General features: G+C 46.2%; 1 protein-coding gene across 2 annotated transcripts in view; it reads right to left on the minus strand.

The window, feature by feature from the left end:
- Positions 1-14,587, minus strand: part of Tbc1d2b (TBC1 domain family member 2B) — a 71,541-nt gene that overhangs the window by 15,264 nt on the left and 41,690 nt on the right. For both annotated transcript variants that reach the window (XM_006985036.4, XM_042281420.2), the window contains exons 4-9: positions 13,439-13,602; positions 11,806-12,041; positions 10,418-10,801; positions 6,166-6,276; positions 5,021-5,214; positions 1,955-2,449 (exon numbers count right to left, since the gene is read on the minus strand). In XM_006985036.4, the coding sequence (XP_006985098.2) occupies positions 1,955-2,449; positions 5,021-5,214; positions 6,166-6,276; positions 10,418-10,801; positions 11,806-12,041; positions 13,439-13,602 (1,584 nt within the window). The remainder of the gene's footprint in view (positions 1-1,954; positions 2,450-5,020; positions 5,215-6,165; positions 6,277-10,417; positions 10,802-11,805; positions 12,042-13,438; positions 13,603-14,587) is intronic.

The raw sequence follows: 14,587 nt of genomic DNA on the forward strand, positions 1-14,587 counted from the left end.
AGTATAGTGTGAGCTGTGGCTTTAAGTAAAACCAAGACTGCTTTAGGCAGGTTTTGGTTTTTCAAGACAGGGTTTCTCTCTGTGTAGTTTTTGTACCTGTCCTAGATCTCACTCTGTAGTCCAGGCTGGCCTCAAACTCACAGAGATCCACCTGGCTCTGCCTCCCAAGTGTTGGGATTAAAAGTGTAAGCCACCACTGCCCAGCAGGTTTTGGTTTTTTTAATCGGAGACCAAGAGAAGTTGAAGTCCTCTTTAACTTCCCAAGGGCAGAGAGAACTCCCCTGTCCTTGTTGACGGAGAAGTCATGGTTTTCTGGTAGCCACTGGGTTTCATCTGGGTTTTAAGTAAGTGGTAGTCAGGTTTTAAACCATCCATCCCATAATACTTGCATGTAGACACTGACAGCTTACCTTCAGGTTAGCACCACAAAACCCTGAGCAGACAGACTGAAAACCAGCATTCGAAACTCCCACTCATGCTCTGCTTCTGGGAGAATTGCTCAAGTACACACAAAGATCTCCATTCTTATTTTATCTTTTTCCCCCCTTCCTTTTTGAGGCAGGGTCTCAGTATTAGCCTTTACTGGCCTAGAGCTTGCTATATAGACCAGGTTGGCCTCAAACTCGCAGAGACCTACTTACTTCTGCCTCCCAAGTGCTGGGATTAAAGGATGTGTCACCATGTTCTGACAAGCTTGGGAAGGACTGTGAGCTGCAGTGACAGCAGAGAGCAGAGAGAGATGAAGCAGGATATGATGACATTATGGTAAGAAGTCGTCCCAGCACCCAGTGTCTGGTGCTGAGAGGAGACTGATGGGCAACAGACCTTGGTACCCCCAAAGCCTTGTCCTGACCTAACACACAGCTCAGGATGACAGCCTGGATTATTAATAAAAGGTGAGAGTCCCTTCGTTTTCTCTGCTTATGGAAGCAAGGAAAATATTCAAGACCTGTAAGTGATTCTACTCAGGGGCTTCAAAGCAAAACCAATGGCATGAATGTGAGAGATTTGTGGGGAGGAGGAGAGCAGACAGGGATGGGAGGGGGTTGGGAGAACATCGGGGATGAGAGTGGTCAGGATGCACTGTGTAAGGGAAAAAAAAATCTAATATATATATATATATAGGCAAGCAAGGTTAGGTCTTTGAAGGGCTGAGTATTAATTAGCAGGAAAAAAAAACTGTTCAGGATCCTGCACACACAAATGACACAAGCTTTTACTCCATCAATTATCAAATAATGCAATCAGATTCTTAATGATTAAAACTGAAGTGTGAAGAGAAAAGCAAAGAAGCAAAAAAAGCGAGACTCTAAGATGCTTCCAGTGAGCCTGACTTCTGTGCTTACCAAGCCTGGTGCTGGGACGGGACCAGGGTCTCACTGTGCCAAGAACACACACCACCACTGAGCCACATCCCATCAGCTTCTCTACTCCTTAGACTATCTGGGGCAGAATCTGCCTGAGTTACTCTAGAGAGATAAAAAGGCCAATAGCTAGGCAGGAGAGATAGGCGGGACTTCTGGGCAGAGAGAGGAAGAGGAGGAGGACTCTAGGCACATGGATTACACCAGAGAGATGCCAATAAGGCTCAGAAGAAGTCGGACATATGGTACAGAGCAGAGGTAACCTAGCCACATGGCAGAACGAAGATTATTAGAAACAACTTAATTCGAGTTATAAGAGCTAGTCGGGGACAAGCCTAAGCTAAAGGCCAAATTTTCATAATTAATAATAAGCCTTCAGGTCATTATTTGTGGGCTGGCGATCCAAACATAGTCCGACAAGAAAGCTTGCTACAGAACTAGAGGTACTGCATCATGAAAACTGGCTGTTATCCCGGGATCCTTTCCCCCAGAATACAGGCTTTTCTTAGCCGGGAGGAGAGGGAACTGCCAGGTAGTGCCCGGTGCCTGGAGGTTTTCTAAACCACAGACGGGAGTGGTCTGACACCCACCTGTTGAGGCCTTGGCAGTAGCCAATATCTGGATTTCGCCACGAGAAGGCAAGCAGGACACTGCGCAGCTTCTGGATGCCCTCCGACGTGGGGCTGGAGTAATGTTTGTTGTTGGGCAGAGTCCGCAGCAGGTCCAGCTCAATCTGCTTGGAGGCAGGGTTCTGTTTCTCTAGTGCCTTCTGGAGCAAGGTCTGGAAGTAGCCGGGCTCCATGCTGTCCTTGAACTTCCTGGTATGACGGTCGACACACCACTTCCACACCTTGGAGCGGTGCTCATGGGGAATGCCTGCTCGGATCAGGTTTTTCAGCTCCGGAGAGCATACCATCTCCCTGTTCATTGTGCTTGCAAAATAGTTTTCCCACTTGACCCCCGTGGAAACTTCCTGGTTTTCTGTGAGGTACAGAGTCTTCAGGTCCAATGCTCGGACCTTGGCGACCAACTTCTCTTCCTCGTCATCGTCAGGGACAGTCCTAAACCCGTAGATGTCAAACTCACTGTGGAAAAATAACAAGAGGGACAGTAGAAATGGCATGGTCTTGGCAAAGGGAGCAGTGAAACAGGAGACATTTCAGACCATCAAGCACGTAACGAGCTTCTCTATGAGCAGGGCTAGGACAACTGGCTGTCTACATGGAAAAGGTCAAATGAGAGCTACTCTCCATTGCGTCCAGGGACAAACCACTCTTGGATGGGTTAAAACTCTGCAGGTAAAACCAGAAGAAAATACAAGCACTACCACCAGTCAAGACTGACCTAAGTGGGACAGAGTGGTGCACACCACCGATCTCAGTATTCAGGAGGCTGAAGAGGGAGGATTGTAAGTTCAAGGCAAGTTTGGGTGTAGTGAGAAAGATACTGTCTCAGAAAGAAGAAAATGAAAAAAGATTCATCTATGTGGCTATGCTGTTGTATATGTCTGTGTCTTCATACATCCAGAACAACTTAAAGCTTCAAAAGGTATTGTTTTAATTAAAAAAAAGTATCTGGCTATGTTTATCAGCCTAGCCTCAAATACCTAGGCTCTGCCTCAGCCTTCCAAGTCGCTGGGATCACAGGTGTGTGCTACCACACCTGTCCACAAGGCATCATTTTAAAAGGTGAAAAGACAACAAAGTAGGTATTTGTAAGATGTTGGGTACGAACATCAATCAAGGCTTTGGAGGAAAGTATCTGGCCCCACAGACGTCAACATCCTACTCCTGAAATCTGTGACTATGTACAAGAAGATGCTGGCAGATGATATTAAGGTTACAGAATTAAGACAAAGACTGTTTGAGTTACCAAGGGGCCTGGTATCCACGTGAACCCTTCAAAGAGGAAAAGGGAAAGAAAGAACAGATCAGAGGAAAAGGACAACAGAAGAGGCAGGGGAGAAGGGTGTGTGTGCAGGGGCCGGATGAGCTGCTGACACTTTACAGATGGAAGGGGCCATGAGCCATGGAATACAGGTGGTCTCTGAGGCTGGGAAACAGGGTTTCACTTTATATCTACCAGGAACTGTATCTGCCAACATTTTTAATGATGTAAATGAACTGCTCCCCAGAAGATCCACAAAGGAGCCCAGTCCTTGATTGAACTGTGATTTCAATCCATTAAGATCTTACATTGCCTTCTGACCTATGAACTCTATGACAGCAACGTTGCTGCTAAGTCTGTGATTAGTTGCGGCAGGACTGGAATCTAGTACAAAGCTTCTGACATAATGGATATGCTTAGGAACTTTACACAACTCTTAGGAACTTTGGAAATCAAATCTGGTGGAGTTGAAGACATGCACTTCTTTCTCATCAGGAATCTCTTTTCTCTTCTATATCCTGGAGTAACTCTTGCCTGGGCACACGGAACATATACCATGGTGTTTATAACTAAGGAGACTAGAAAGGTCCTAAGTGTCCTTCATGAGGGGAAGCAATAATGCCTTTGTTTATTTATCTGATGAAGTTCTGCAAAGCAGGAAAGAATGCACACAACTTCCTAAATGCTCATGAGAAGAATGTAACACACCTTCAGAACAGCTCCCAACAACTATGAACAAAGCAACCACAAATGATGTGGAGGAAGCACCCTTGAACTTGAGACTCTGGCTGCCCGGGTTGGGGTCTCAGCCGTGTCCCAGAGGGTGTGTAACCCAGGATATGCTATACCACCTCCTGACTCAGTCACCTCACTTACAAAGTAAGGGAAAAACCTACCTGCATTGAGCATTTAATACAATTCTGCACGCGAAGCACTTAGTAATTCCTATACCTGTTATGCCCGAAAATGAGTCCTGTAACAATGGTGCTGACTACACTCTGAAAGTTTAGTTCTGTCATTTAACTAGTGGAGTCAAGGCTGGGAGGTTCTGTCAGCTTGGGGAAGGGCCCCAGCATGTCCAAGGGCTTCATCTGAGGAAGGAAAGGCAGAGAGGAGACTGCATGGAGCAAGGCCCAGACAGTGCTCAGTCTGAGTGACAGAGACAGAAGAGGAGGGTACCCCAGGTGAACCTGCAGAGTTTTCCTAGTCCCAACACTCCGAGACTTGTCAGGAAATACATTGTCTATGAGCTTTTAATCCAAGATCCATCAGATGCTTCTAGGCTCTATGACCCCTATCCCCACAAGAAGAAAAAAAGATGCAATATTTTATATGTAGTTGCCTTAGCGCATCTTGGTTTGTTTCAGATCCTCTGTGGGTCTTGGGCCACTCAATCAGGTTATAGAACTGTCTTCCCATACACGGAAAACGCAGCTTCCCTTCATGGGCCCCTTTGCTTTCAGTTCTCTGTGGATGGGATGCATTCGTGTCAGGAAAGGGTTCCTATTTCTTGGAAAACTGGCAGAAAGAGGTATGTATTGTAGGTGTGGCCACTTTGACATGGTTTTGGAATCAACAGACCTGGACTGATTCCAGCTCCAGTACTTGCTATCTGAGGGAGAATGATGATATATGTTTTGCTGGCCTGACAGTACTTAATACAGGCATCAAATAAGATACACAGTGTTAAGTGCCCCGTGAGTGTCTACTGCTATGGAAAGGGAAGTTTAGAGACAGGTGGACTTCCCAACAGAGTCAAGCACATTTACCTGACCAGATGAGGCTTAATGAATGCTTGCTCTGGCTGTTCTTGGCTCTCAACCTGCAGAGCATCCTCCAGCAATTGGGCTATGACATCCCTGGTAGGCCCCTGTTCTTCTGAGCAAACCGGTGTCTTCATTTCTTGAAGCAGTATCAAGTACTTACTTTCCACCTGGCAGAGCTTGGCTTCTAGGCTAGAATACTGCAGAGAATGTAAGGTGGCAAGCTGTTACCTCTACCCAGAGATAAACACAGGAAAAGCATGCCTTGGGTACCTTAGGCAACCAATGAACCCAAATCAGCATGCCCCAAAAGATTAGGAAGTACGCCTGCTGCAAATTACAACCCAGGCGAACGGTTAATTCATGCCACAGACCCTTTCAGGGTTAAAAGAGCCTGCTACGGCTCCCCTCTTTTTTCTAAGAGTTTGACACAGAAGGGGTGCTGATAAGCGCAGGTATCATTCTTCAACATGGTTAGAGGGAGCAATAAAACTCGTCACAAGCCAATTACTGAGGTCAAGCCTAATACTCGGTTACGTGGGCCATGAATGCTTCCTCCCCACCCCCCATGCACACCAACTTTGTCAGGACATCATGTCCTGGTAGGACTAGCTGCCATCTGCTACCTGATTGAAAAATCAACTTCACCCTGGCAAGTATGCAGAAATATGGTTTAGAAATGTGCTCAGAAGGCTGCTCAAAAATAGTACATACACACAACATCTGGGGACAAGTGTCAGGTGTGTATAACTCACTAGCATGCAGCTGGAAGGCTTGTGGCCCTGTATACTTTCCAAAGCCAATCCTGCTAGATCTATGGAGATGGCAATATTCTCATCATTCCCACTTCACACATGAAAAACTAAATCTCTACAGTATAAATGAAAATCTAGGTAATTTGAATTTGGGAGAACCCTATAAGTGCACTTCAATTTCACCTCTGAAAACACTTTAAAAACGTATGAATGCCATATGTGAGAGTGTTTCTTTGTTATCCACAAAGAGAATGTACTGGACATACTTAACATATGTTTTGATATCAGTAGCCATGTTTTTCCCAGCATGGCGGCCGGGCAGGTTCTACAGCACATCCACTTAAATGCAGCTTCCCCCCTCTCACCAAGTGGTAAAATGCATCCATCCTGACTTACCTTTGCCATCAGATCCCTCTCTCTCCTTTCTGCATTTCTTCGTAGAGCGGAGAGTTCTAAAATTTCCTTATTTAGAAATTTATTTTGGGTTTTGTACCCTTGCAGACTATCCTGTTAGAGAAAAATATTTATCAATTCATGTGGGTTACATGTTGGCTAATTATTCAACATAATTAGTATATTTGAGTCCCGCTAAGTGAGAGCAGGTTCTAAAAGAAAAATTGAAAGATGTCAGAAGCAGCGTTCTGAGGAGTCTTTTTGGCCATTTGTGGCAGCAGGAGGTGAGAACTGCTGTCGTTACGAAGGAGGTGGACAAAACATTACTTAGCAGTGGTGATTTTTCTTGACTGATGGCAGGAGAAATAAACAGGTTGTATTTTCTAAATCCACTCATACTCATTAAGTCGATGATGAGAAAAAAAAAAAGCAATAATAATTTAACATTCCTTTAAGCCAGAGAAATTGAACATATGCTTTGTAGGTTCTCATTTTTTACTTATGTAGCTTCTATTTTAAAAAGGCTTTAAAACTGTACAAGAGCCCTGATTAAGAATGGCATGTAATGATAACTTCTACAACCTACAATGCAACAGGGACTCTGGAGAACAGACCCCTTACTTTTGTGAGCATTGCAAAGTTTCAAAATCGTGGAAACGTTGAAGGAAAAGAACAACAGGGCAGAGGGTGGAGCTCAGTGATAAAGGCCCTGCCTGGGTCCAATCCCCAGCACCAACTCCACAAATTACCAAGAACAAAATGGGCTCTTCAGTGGATGGCCAACTGGTCACTTCTGTGACATTGATTTTGTATTTGAGAGAACATAACAAACTGGAGACAAAGTTTTTTTGGTAAAGACAGGGTCTCTCCATCATGTGTCTTTGGCTGTTCTGGAAGTCACTATGTAGACCAGTCTGGTTTCAAACTCAGGGATCTGTCCTGCTTCTCCCTCTCATGGTCACACATTTTGTCCTGTTCAACTTGAAGTACAGGTGTGGCTGGGTAGGGAAGACTTGCATGTAAAATGTTCTGGAAATAAAGTTTACTGACTGCTTTAAAACCATCCTCATGATAAAGCAAAGACACTTCTAAATAAAGATGAATCAGAGCCATCTTTAAGGCTGTGGTTTCTAAAGACTTCTTATAAATTCCATCTTTTGTAACCACACCCTCCCTCTGGCCCTGACCATTTCTAAATATTTCTCCAGACACTCCCCAGTCTCCAGACTGAACTTCCTCTAGGATACAGACTTTCCTATAAGATGCAGAAGAACTGGGAAGGCTTCCCTGCTGCCCCTGATTTGCTGGCACTCATGGGACACATGCCATGGGTCACAGAACTCTGGGCAAGGCACGTGAGCTTCTTGATCTCACTTAGACCTCTCGAGTCCCAGGAGCCATTCTTGACATTATTTCCCAGACAGACCCGGGTCAGGGGGGCTACGCGGCGTTCACTGACTGCTGTGCAGGGGAGCCAGCTTCCGCCGAGCTCTGAGGGCCAGGCTCAGTACTTGAGCCTCCTCGCCGGCAACCCAACCCCTGCACCGCACCAACTTAGCCTCAGCAACCCAAGTACTTCAGCGAAAATGTCAGACCCCAAAGAAGGCTAATGTGTCCCTTTCTGGCTCAAATGATGACATTTTCTCGGCTCTCCTGGCATCTTAAAAATACTGTATTTGGAAACAATGAACACACACATCATTAAAAGGCAGGTCAGTTAAAAGAAGGTTGGCTGGAGAGAAACTAAAGATACTGAACTGTGAGGAGAAAGGCTAAGTGACAGGTACTCGGTCCCCACTGGCGGTGTAGTTTGTGTTTAGTGTAAAATTTGTGCTCCAGTCTAAGTAAATTCTGACCATTTACCATCAGTATACTTTCTTGATAATAACATCTGGCAATAAACACTCCACAGGGTGCCAGGTCCAGATGTGGACCACTTCCCTCAACCCTCGTAACACCCAGGGGCAGCAGCACTGCTTCACAGATGAGGTCACTGCCAGTCAGAGCTCACTGTGTAAGGATGGCTGAGCTCGGGGCAAGCCGCCTACACTCTTTGGGGAGGACTGGATCTCACTGCAGTAACAGGCTCAGGTGGAGCAATGCCAGCAACGTGAGGTTCTGACCTAGGCAGGCTGCCCTGCCCCCTAGGACGCCGACAACCACCAGCCACTTAGGACGTTTCCCCACTAGGCTTCATTCCCTGTGTAGATTTTGGAGCCACAGCTTGAAAATGTTGAGAAATACTGAGGAAAAGGATCCTCATGACTCGTTCAAAATCACCCCAGCCACACAAGGACACAGGAGGACACGGCCCGCTTTGGATGAGGTGAGTTGGCCGTCTTCAAAGGTTCGGTGGTCATAGCAGCTACACGGCCTATTCTCACACCCTGGTTTAGCTCCCTGGGGAAATGCGTACCATACACTTTGCTCCTGCCAAGAACAAAAAGACCATCTGGAAAACCCATGTTACAAACACTAAAAAATTACTACTGTAGGGATGCATAGGAAGGACAGAACATTTAAGGCTGAGCATATAAACAAAACTGACTTCTACAGGCAACACCAAGACCACTTGTAAAAAGAAAAATGAAACAGAAACAAATAAAAAGCAGCCAAGCATGGGAGCTCACACCTGGTAATTCCAGCACCCTGGACACGGAAGGGATGACCTTGAGTTTGAGGCAAACCTGGGCTACAATGAGTTCCGAGTCAGCCTGAGCTACAGTATGCAACCTTGTCTCAAAAATATAAATAAATAAAATAAGGCCTGTTCTATCGTAGATATAAATATAACAAGGTGCTCTGGTTCCTCATTAATCAGTCCTACAGGGAGCTGTGGAGAGGGCTTAGCCAGGAGAGTCTGCCGCACAGGAATGAGGACCTGCATTTGGGTTTGGACACCATGGAAGAGCCTGGTGTCATGGTGCACAAGTGCACCGAGTGCAGCGAGTGCGGAGACAGGGGGATCCCTGGGGCTTTGTCTCAGAAAATAAGGTGGAGAGGTATGGAGGGAGAATATCACTATCTAGCCTCCACGTGCACGGGCACACCTGTGCATGTCCACCTGCAGATACACGTGCACCCATGCACACACCACACACACCAAAAAAAATAAACCACGTTGGCCTGTATATCCAAAGGGTGTTGTCACTAAGACAGACCACCTACACATTCCAACAGTGCTGCCATTGTCTCAGTGTTCCTAACTCCGAAGTCCCCAGCCTGCCCGGCACACACTCAGCTCCCGGCCGGCAAATGAAAGATGCTGGAAGCCATGCTGCTCACACTCTGTAATGACCTCAACAGTAACACACCTAGGCCAAACACCTGGAACCAAATTATTTGCAAGAAGACAACGGCCACGTGGAAACACTGGGGCTAGCAGTTAAAGACCTATTTGTGGTCTGCTGGAGTTGTTTGGGCTCTACCTAATGCCCCATTAGGTAGGCACTTAATAACATTTGTCTACCTAAATCTTCTCCAGTAGAGTCTCAGGAGCTGCTGACAGCAAAGATATGCTGGTCTTCTCTACGACCTTACTCATAGCCGCCCAAACGGTTCAGCTCTCTACTCTGGACTAGCAGGATTCTCTACAGGCCTAAAAGGCAGGCTGCCCCTGCTTCCCAAAGGGGGAATGCTCCCCCTCCCTCATCTGCTGCTTATCACCTCAGTTCCCTTGAGTTCAGGAACCAGCTTCTCATCCCTGGGCCATTGAAGAGGAGGACACTGGGAAGACAGCTCCGTCCTTCCAAGGACAGGACTTCTGATGTTAGGCCCTGACCCTGACCAAGCAGGCTTCTTTTCTGAACTGCCTGGAGCTGGGTCCACTTTCCCAGCTGGCCCTCCTCTGACGACTGTGACAATATTCCTACCCAGGCCTGTGGGAGGCTGTGCAACTTCAGTCCATGTTTGCATTCATGTACACAGAAGGGGAAACTGACAACCGCCATATGTTCCATGGCATAATGAAGTCCTGAGAGTGGGATCCATCAGCGGGGAGGGGTGTCTCAGCTCCTCCTAAGCAAGGGACAAGAAGAGCTGGAAGTGTCCCAGGCAACAGCGGCAATGCTAACAGTGCTGGAAGTGCTTCCAAGGAAGTTCCTTAAAATGCCTAGAATTTGAGTGTAAAGCCAGGTTCCGCGCCCCGCCCCAGCTCTGTAGCTCACTGACGACAGTACCTCTAGGGATCACAACTGAGGGAGCTAACGGAGTTTGGGATCTCTGTGCAAAAAGCCAGCCCACACCCTGCCCTTACTTTTAGCCTGTCCAGCTCCAGCTGGTCTCTGCTGGTTGGGCTGGCCAAAGGAGAGGTGGGCCCCATGGTGGGCGAAGACACGCTGCCCTCACACTCGCTGAGCTTGATGATGACCTCGTCCTTGGCCTGGATGGTCTCCATCAGCATCCCCAGCCGCTCGTTCAGCTCGCCCACCTTGCTCTTCAGCGTCCTCACTTCCTGCTGGAGACTCTCCTTCTCCAGGCCGAACCTCTCCAGTTGGCCGCTGAGGCCCAGGATCTGCTCGTCTTTTTGGTGGAGAAGCTCCAGTGTGTCCCTCGGGACCCCCTGGCTGATTTGGTGGCTTGTGAAATACTTGTCATATTGGGACGACCGGACTGTCTGCTGGAGCAGTCGAATGAGCTCCTAGGAGCCAAGAAGATGATGAGGTGAAGGGTAGGAGAGCCCGGGTGTGGGGGAGAAAAACAGAAATCATAACAGTGTCGTTATGTAAGTAATGACTGGAATTTGAGGAAATACAGAAACAAACTTCACTGGAAACATTTTAATACTGAACTTCCTCTTGAAAGACCTCAAAAATAGAGAGGAAAAAAATTTACTCCACAAATACAGCCTGAAGAGAACAATAATAGGAAACTGGAAATAATGGATGTGCATGCTGTAATTAGCAATGGTTCCTGGCACATGTTTATCAGTACTAAGGGATCTGTGAAGTACCGTGTGGTGGCACATGCCTGTAATTCCAGTGCTGGAGGAGGATCAATTGTTCCAGGCCAGCCTAGGATGCACAGTGAGATGATGTCTCAAAAGTAAGTAAGTAAATAAATAAATGAATAGACGTGTGTGTGTGTGTGTGTGTGTGTGTGTGTGTGTGTGTGTGTGTGTCTGTCTCTCTGTGCAGCAGGGGTTGACAGAGAATGAATCAGCAGTTACGAGCACATACTGCTCTTGCAGAGGATCTGAGCTTGGTTCCCAGAATCTATGCTGGGAGGCTCACTGGATTCGACACCCTTTTCTGATCTCCGTGGGTGCCTGCACTCACATACTCACACACAAAATTAAAAATAAAACAAAACAGGCTGGGGGGAGGAGGGGGAGAAGAAAAATCCAGGCTCTAAGATTCACTGAACTGTCCAGCACTTAGGAAGAAGAATGTCTGACCAGCTTAGAAAAATAGTTCTGTCTAACAGGATGTGGAAACTTCAGAGAACTCTAGGCTGAGGAACTGGGTGTGGGCGCAGATAGCAGCACCCTGCAACCTTCCTTCCCTCCACGTAGTCTAGGGCCTTTGAATTAATCATGGGCATAGCTCAGGGCATGGGATGGAGGCCCCGGCTGCACAAGCATCAGGGAAGGGCTCCCTGGTCTTTGGCTGCTGAAGGGACACACAGAAGTCAGGAGAAAGCTACCTTCTGACTGGACAGGTCCTTCTTGAGCTGCTCCAGCTCTTCCTGTTGGCTTTCAATCTGCAGCTGCATCTCGGAGACTGGTTTCGTGAGGCTTCCGCCACCCGATGATGTTCCCTCGATCGAGGGATCACCACTGCTCTGGCGATTTTTGTATGACCCAATTATGTCTTTCAAGGGGCGCTTTCCTTTGTAAGGGTTCCGTCCAAACTCGAAGGGGAATCCCGAACTAGTGACGCCTACATTAAAGCAAAAAAGTTTTTGAGCAAGTTAAAGCTTCTCCTGGTGTCCTTAGAGATCACCCTCAGGGGGTTCGGACTCATCAACCCTTGAAGAAAGCAGGACAGACCATGTCACTTTGCCCCACCTCATTGCAGAGAATACCCAATAGGTCTAAAACCAGCAGAGAGTCCTCACTGGACCACTCTTTACAGAAGACTACAACATGAGCCCTTTAAGTTAAGCTGAGATGCACAGGGCGACCCTGGGCTTCTTATTTCTACTCATTTGTTTTTGGCTCAAAACCAAAACACAATGAATGCTTTTAAAAAGTAAAAAATACATTTTTAAAGTGTGACTTTGCATATTAAATGGTCCAAATAAATGTTACTATGAATGGCTTCAAATGTATACTAAAAAAATACAAACAGGAGACACAAAAGTACTATGAACTTTTGATTATTTAAAGCTATGAGCCACAAAGGCATCTCTGCTGTTAGAAGCACACAGTGGTCCCCTGCAGTCGGGCAGAGACTGGAAGGGGCAGCAGCATCCGGCACCTAAGTGGCATTGGATACCTGGTGTGCCTGTCTCATGACAACTCACAGAGGTGCATGTTTCTGACCTGGGGACTTTTTCGGGTCTAGCGTGTCTCCCAAAGGTTCATGTGTTAATACCTTAAGTCACCAGCTTGTTGATACTAGACGGTGATGAAAACTAGGGGCTTAATGTGAAGTCTTCCAGACAGTGGTACTCCAGTCCTTTTTCTCTGTTTTGGTTCCTGGCCATATAGTCCCATAATGATGCACCTCCACAGGCCCAAAGCAATGGGTTCAATTGGCCACAGACTAAAATCTCTACAACTGTGAACCAAAATAAATCTTTTCTCTACATGAGTTAGTTTACTCAGCTATTAGTTACAGTAATGGGAATATGACTAATTTAACTACTTCTCCAGAATCTATGAGACTAGGTTTTGTTCCTTTTAAGCACATCTAAAATTTCTGTAAATAAAGGTGATGTGTGTGTGTGTGTGTGTGTGTGTGTGTGTGTGTGTGTGTGTGTGTTTCTGAGACAGAGTCTTGCTACACAGCCCAGGCTGCCCTCAATTGTGCAATCCCCCTGCTTCAGCCTCTCAGGCCCTAGAACTAGAGGCCTATGACATGCCTGCGATCCACATGGGCATGACAGGTATTCTATCTCCTGAAGAAGAGATGGGATAGATGGACATTTATTCCTTGTAGCACTTCACAAACCTTTATGAATTAGTGCCCCCCCCACCCCGCCCCCGCGGCCATGACACAAGACTCTACTGCATTCCACGCCTCCTGGAACTGTGCTGTCAAGTGTCTGTTATGACCCTGGAGGTAACAAAGGGCAGCACAGAGTGACAGAGCAGCACAGGTGCATTCTGTACCTTTGTTTCCCTCAGGCATCTGCTTCTTCCTTTCCTCCTGTATCAGCGACTCCTCTAGGTCCTTAGGAGGCGGGTCTAAAAGTTCCCACTCTTCATTGGTGTAAAACACAGTCCGGCGACTCTCACTGTGCCCTCTCCCGGGACGGAAGGATGACATTGAATTTCTGATTAAAAAGAAGAAAAGGCAAAACTAAACGTAACTGCATATAGGATTGATAAAAATGAAGACTTGATAATACCAATTGTTGAGACTATGGAAAACAAGAACATATCCATCGCTAGTGAGTACACACTGATACTTAGTATCACGGGGAGCAACCCAACATGGTGAGCAAAGTTAAACTGAAGAAGAACCTTTCTTTTTCTTTAAAAAACAAAACAAATCTTTATTTAAAAAAAGTCACACACCCAAATTAACCAGATCCAAAGTCTGTCCATCTCAATGAATTTCTGCACAGTTAGATCAGCTATTCTGAAGTGGTGGAGCTTCACATTGGATTTTATACTGTCACCAACAAATACATATTTTTATGAAAAATGCCTTTCTAAAGACGCCAGTATTTCCTAAATGAAATTCCTGCACACGAATACAGGGAGATACTAAAACACACACTGCATTATTCATGTTAGCCACTCCTTATACTTATCGTGAGCTGATGTTCAATAAGGATGTAAAACGATTCCGGGGGGGGGGGGGGGGGGGGGGGAATGTGGTTATAAAAACTGGTTATATATAGGAAAAAATCAACTTGAACCTTACCTCATACCACACATACAAATTAATTAAAAATATACTATAGAGACAGGTTGTTGTGACACACTCCTGTAATCCCAGCACCAGGGAGACCGAGACAGCAGGACCATAACTTCCAGGTCAGCCTGGGCTATACAGTGAGATCCTGTCTCAAAACAAAAATAAAAACACCCCCCTAAAAGACAAACCCAAACCAAAATAAAACAAGCCCCCTAAAGGATTTAAATATAATCACCAAAACACAAAATTTCTAGAAGAAAAGGAGAAAGTACTTTTCACACTTGATTTTTTAGTATGTGTGTATGTACACACACACATGCCTGTGTAGGCCAAAGGTCAACTTCAGTTGTCTTTCTCAATTACTTTTCAGCTTATTTTTTGAGACAAGGTTTCTC

This window comes from Peromyscus maniculatus, chromosome 7, assembly GCF_049852395.1.
Source record: "Peromyscus maniculatus bairdii isolate BWxNUB_F1_BW_parent chromosome 7, HU_Pman_BW_mat_3.1, whole genome shotgun sequence".
Lineage (NCBI taxonomy): Eukaryota > Metazoa > Chordata > Mammalia > Rodentia > Cricetidae > Peromyscus > Peromyscus maniculatus.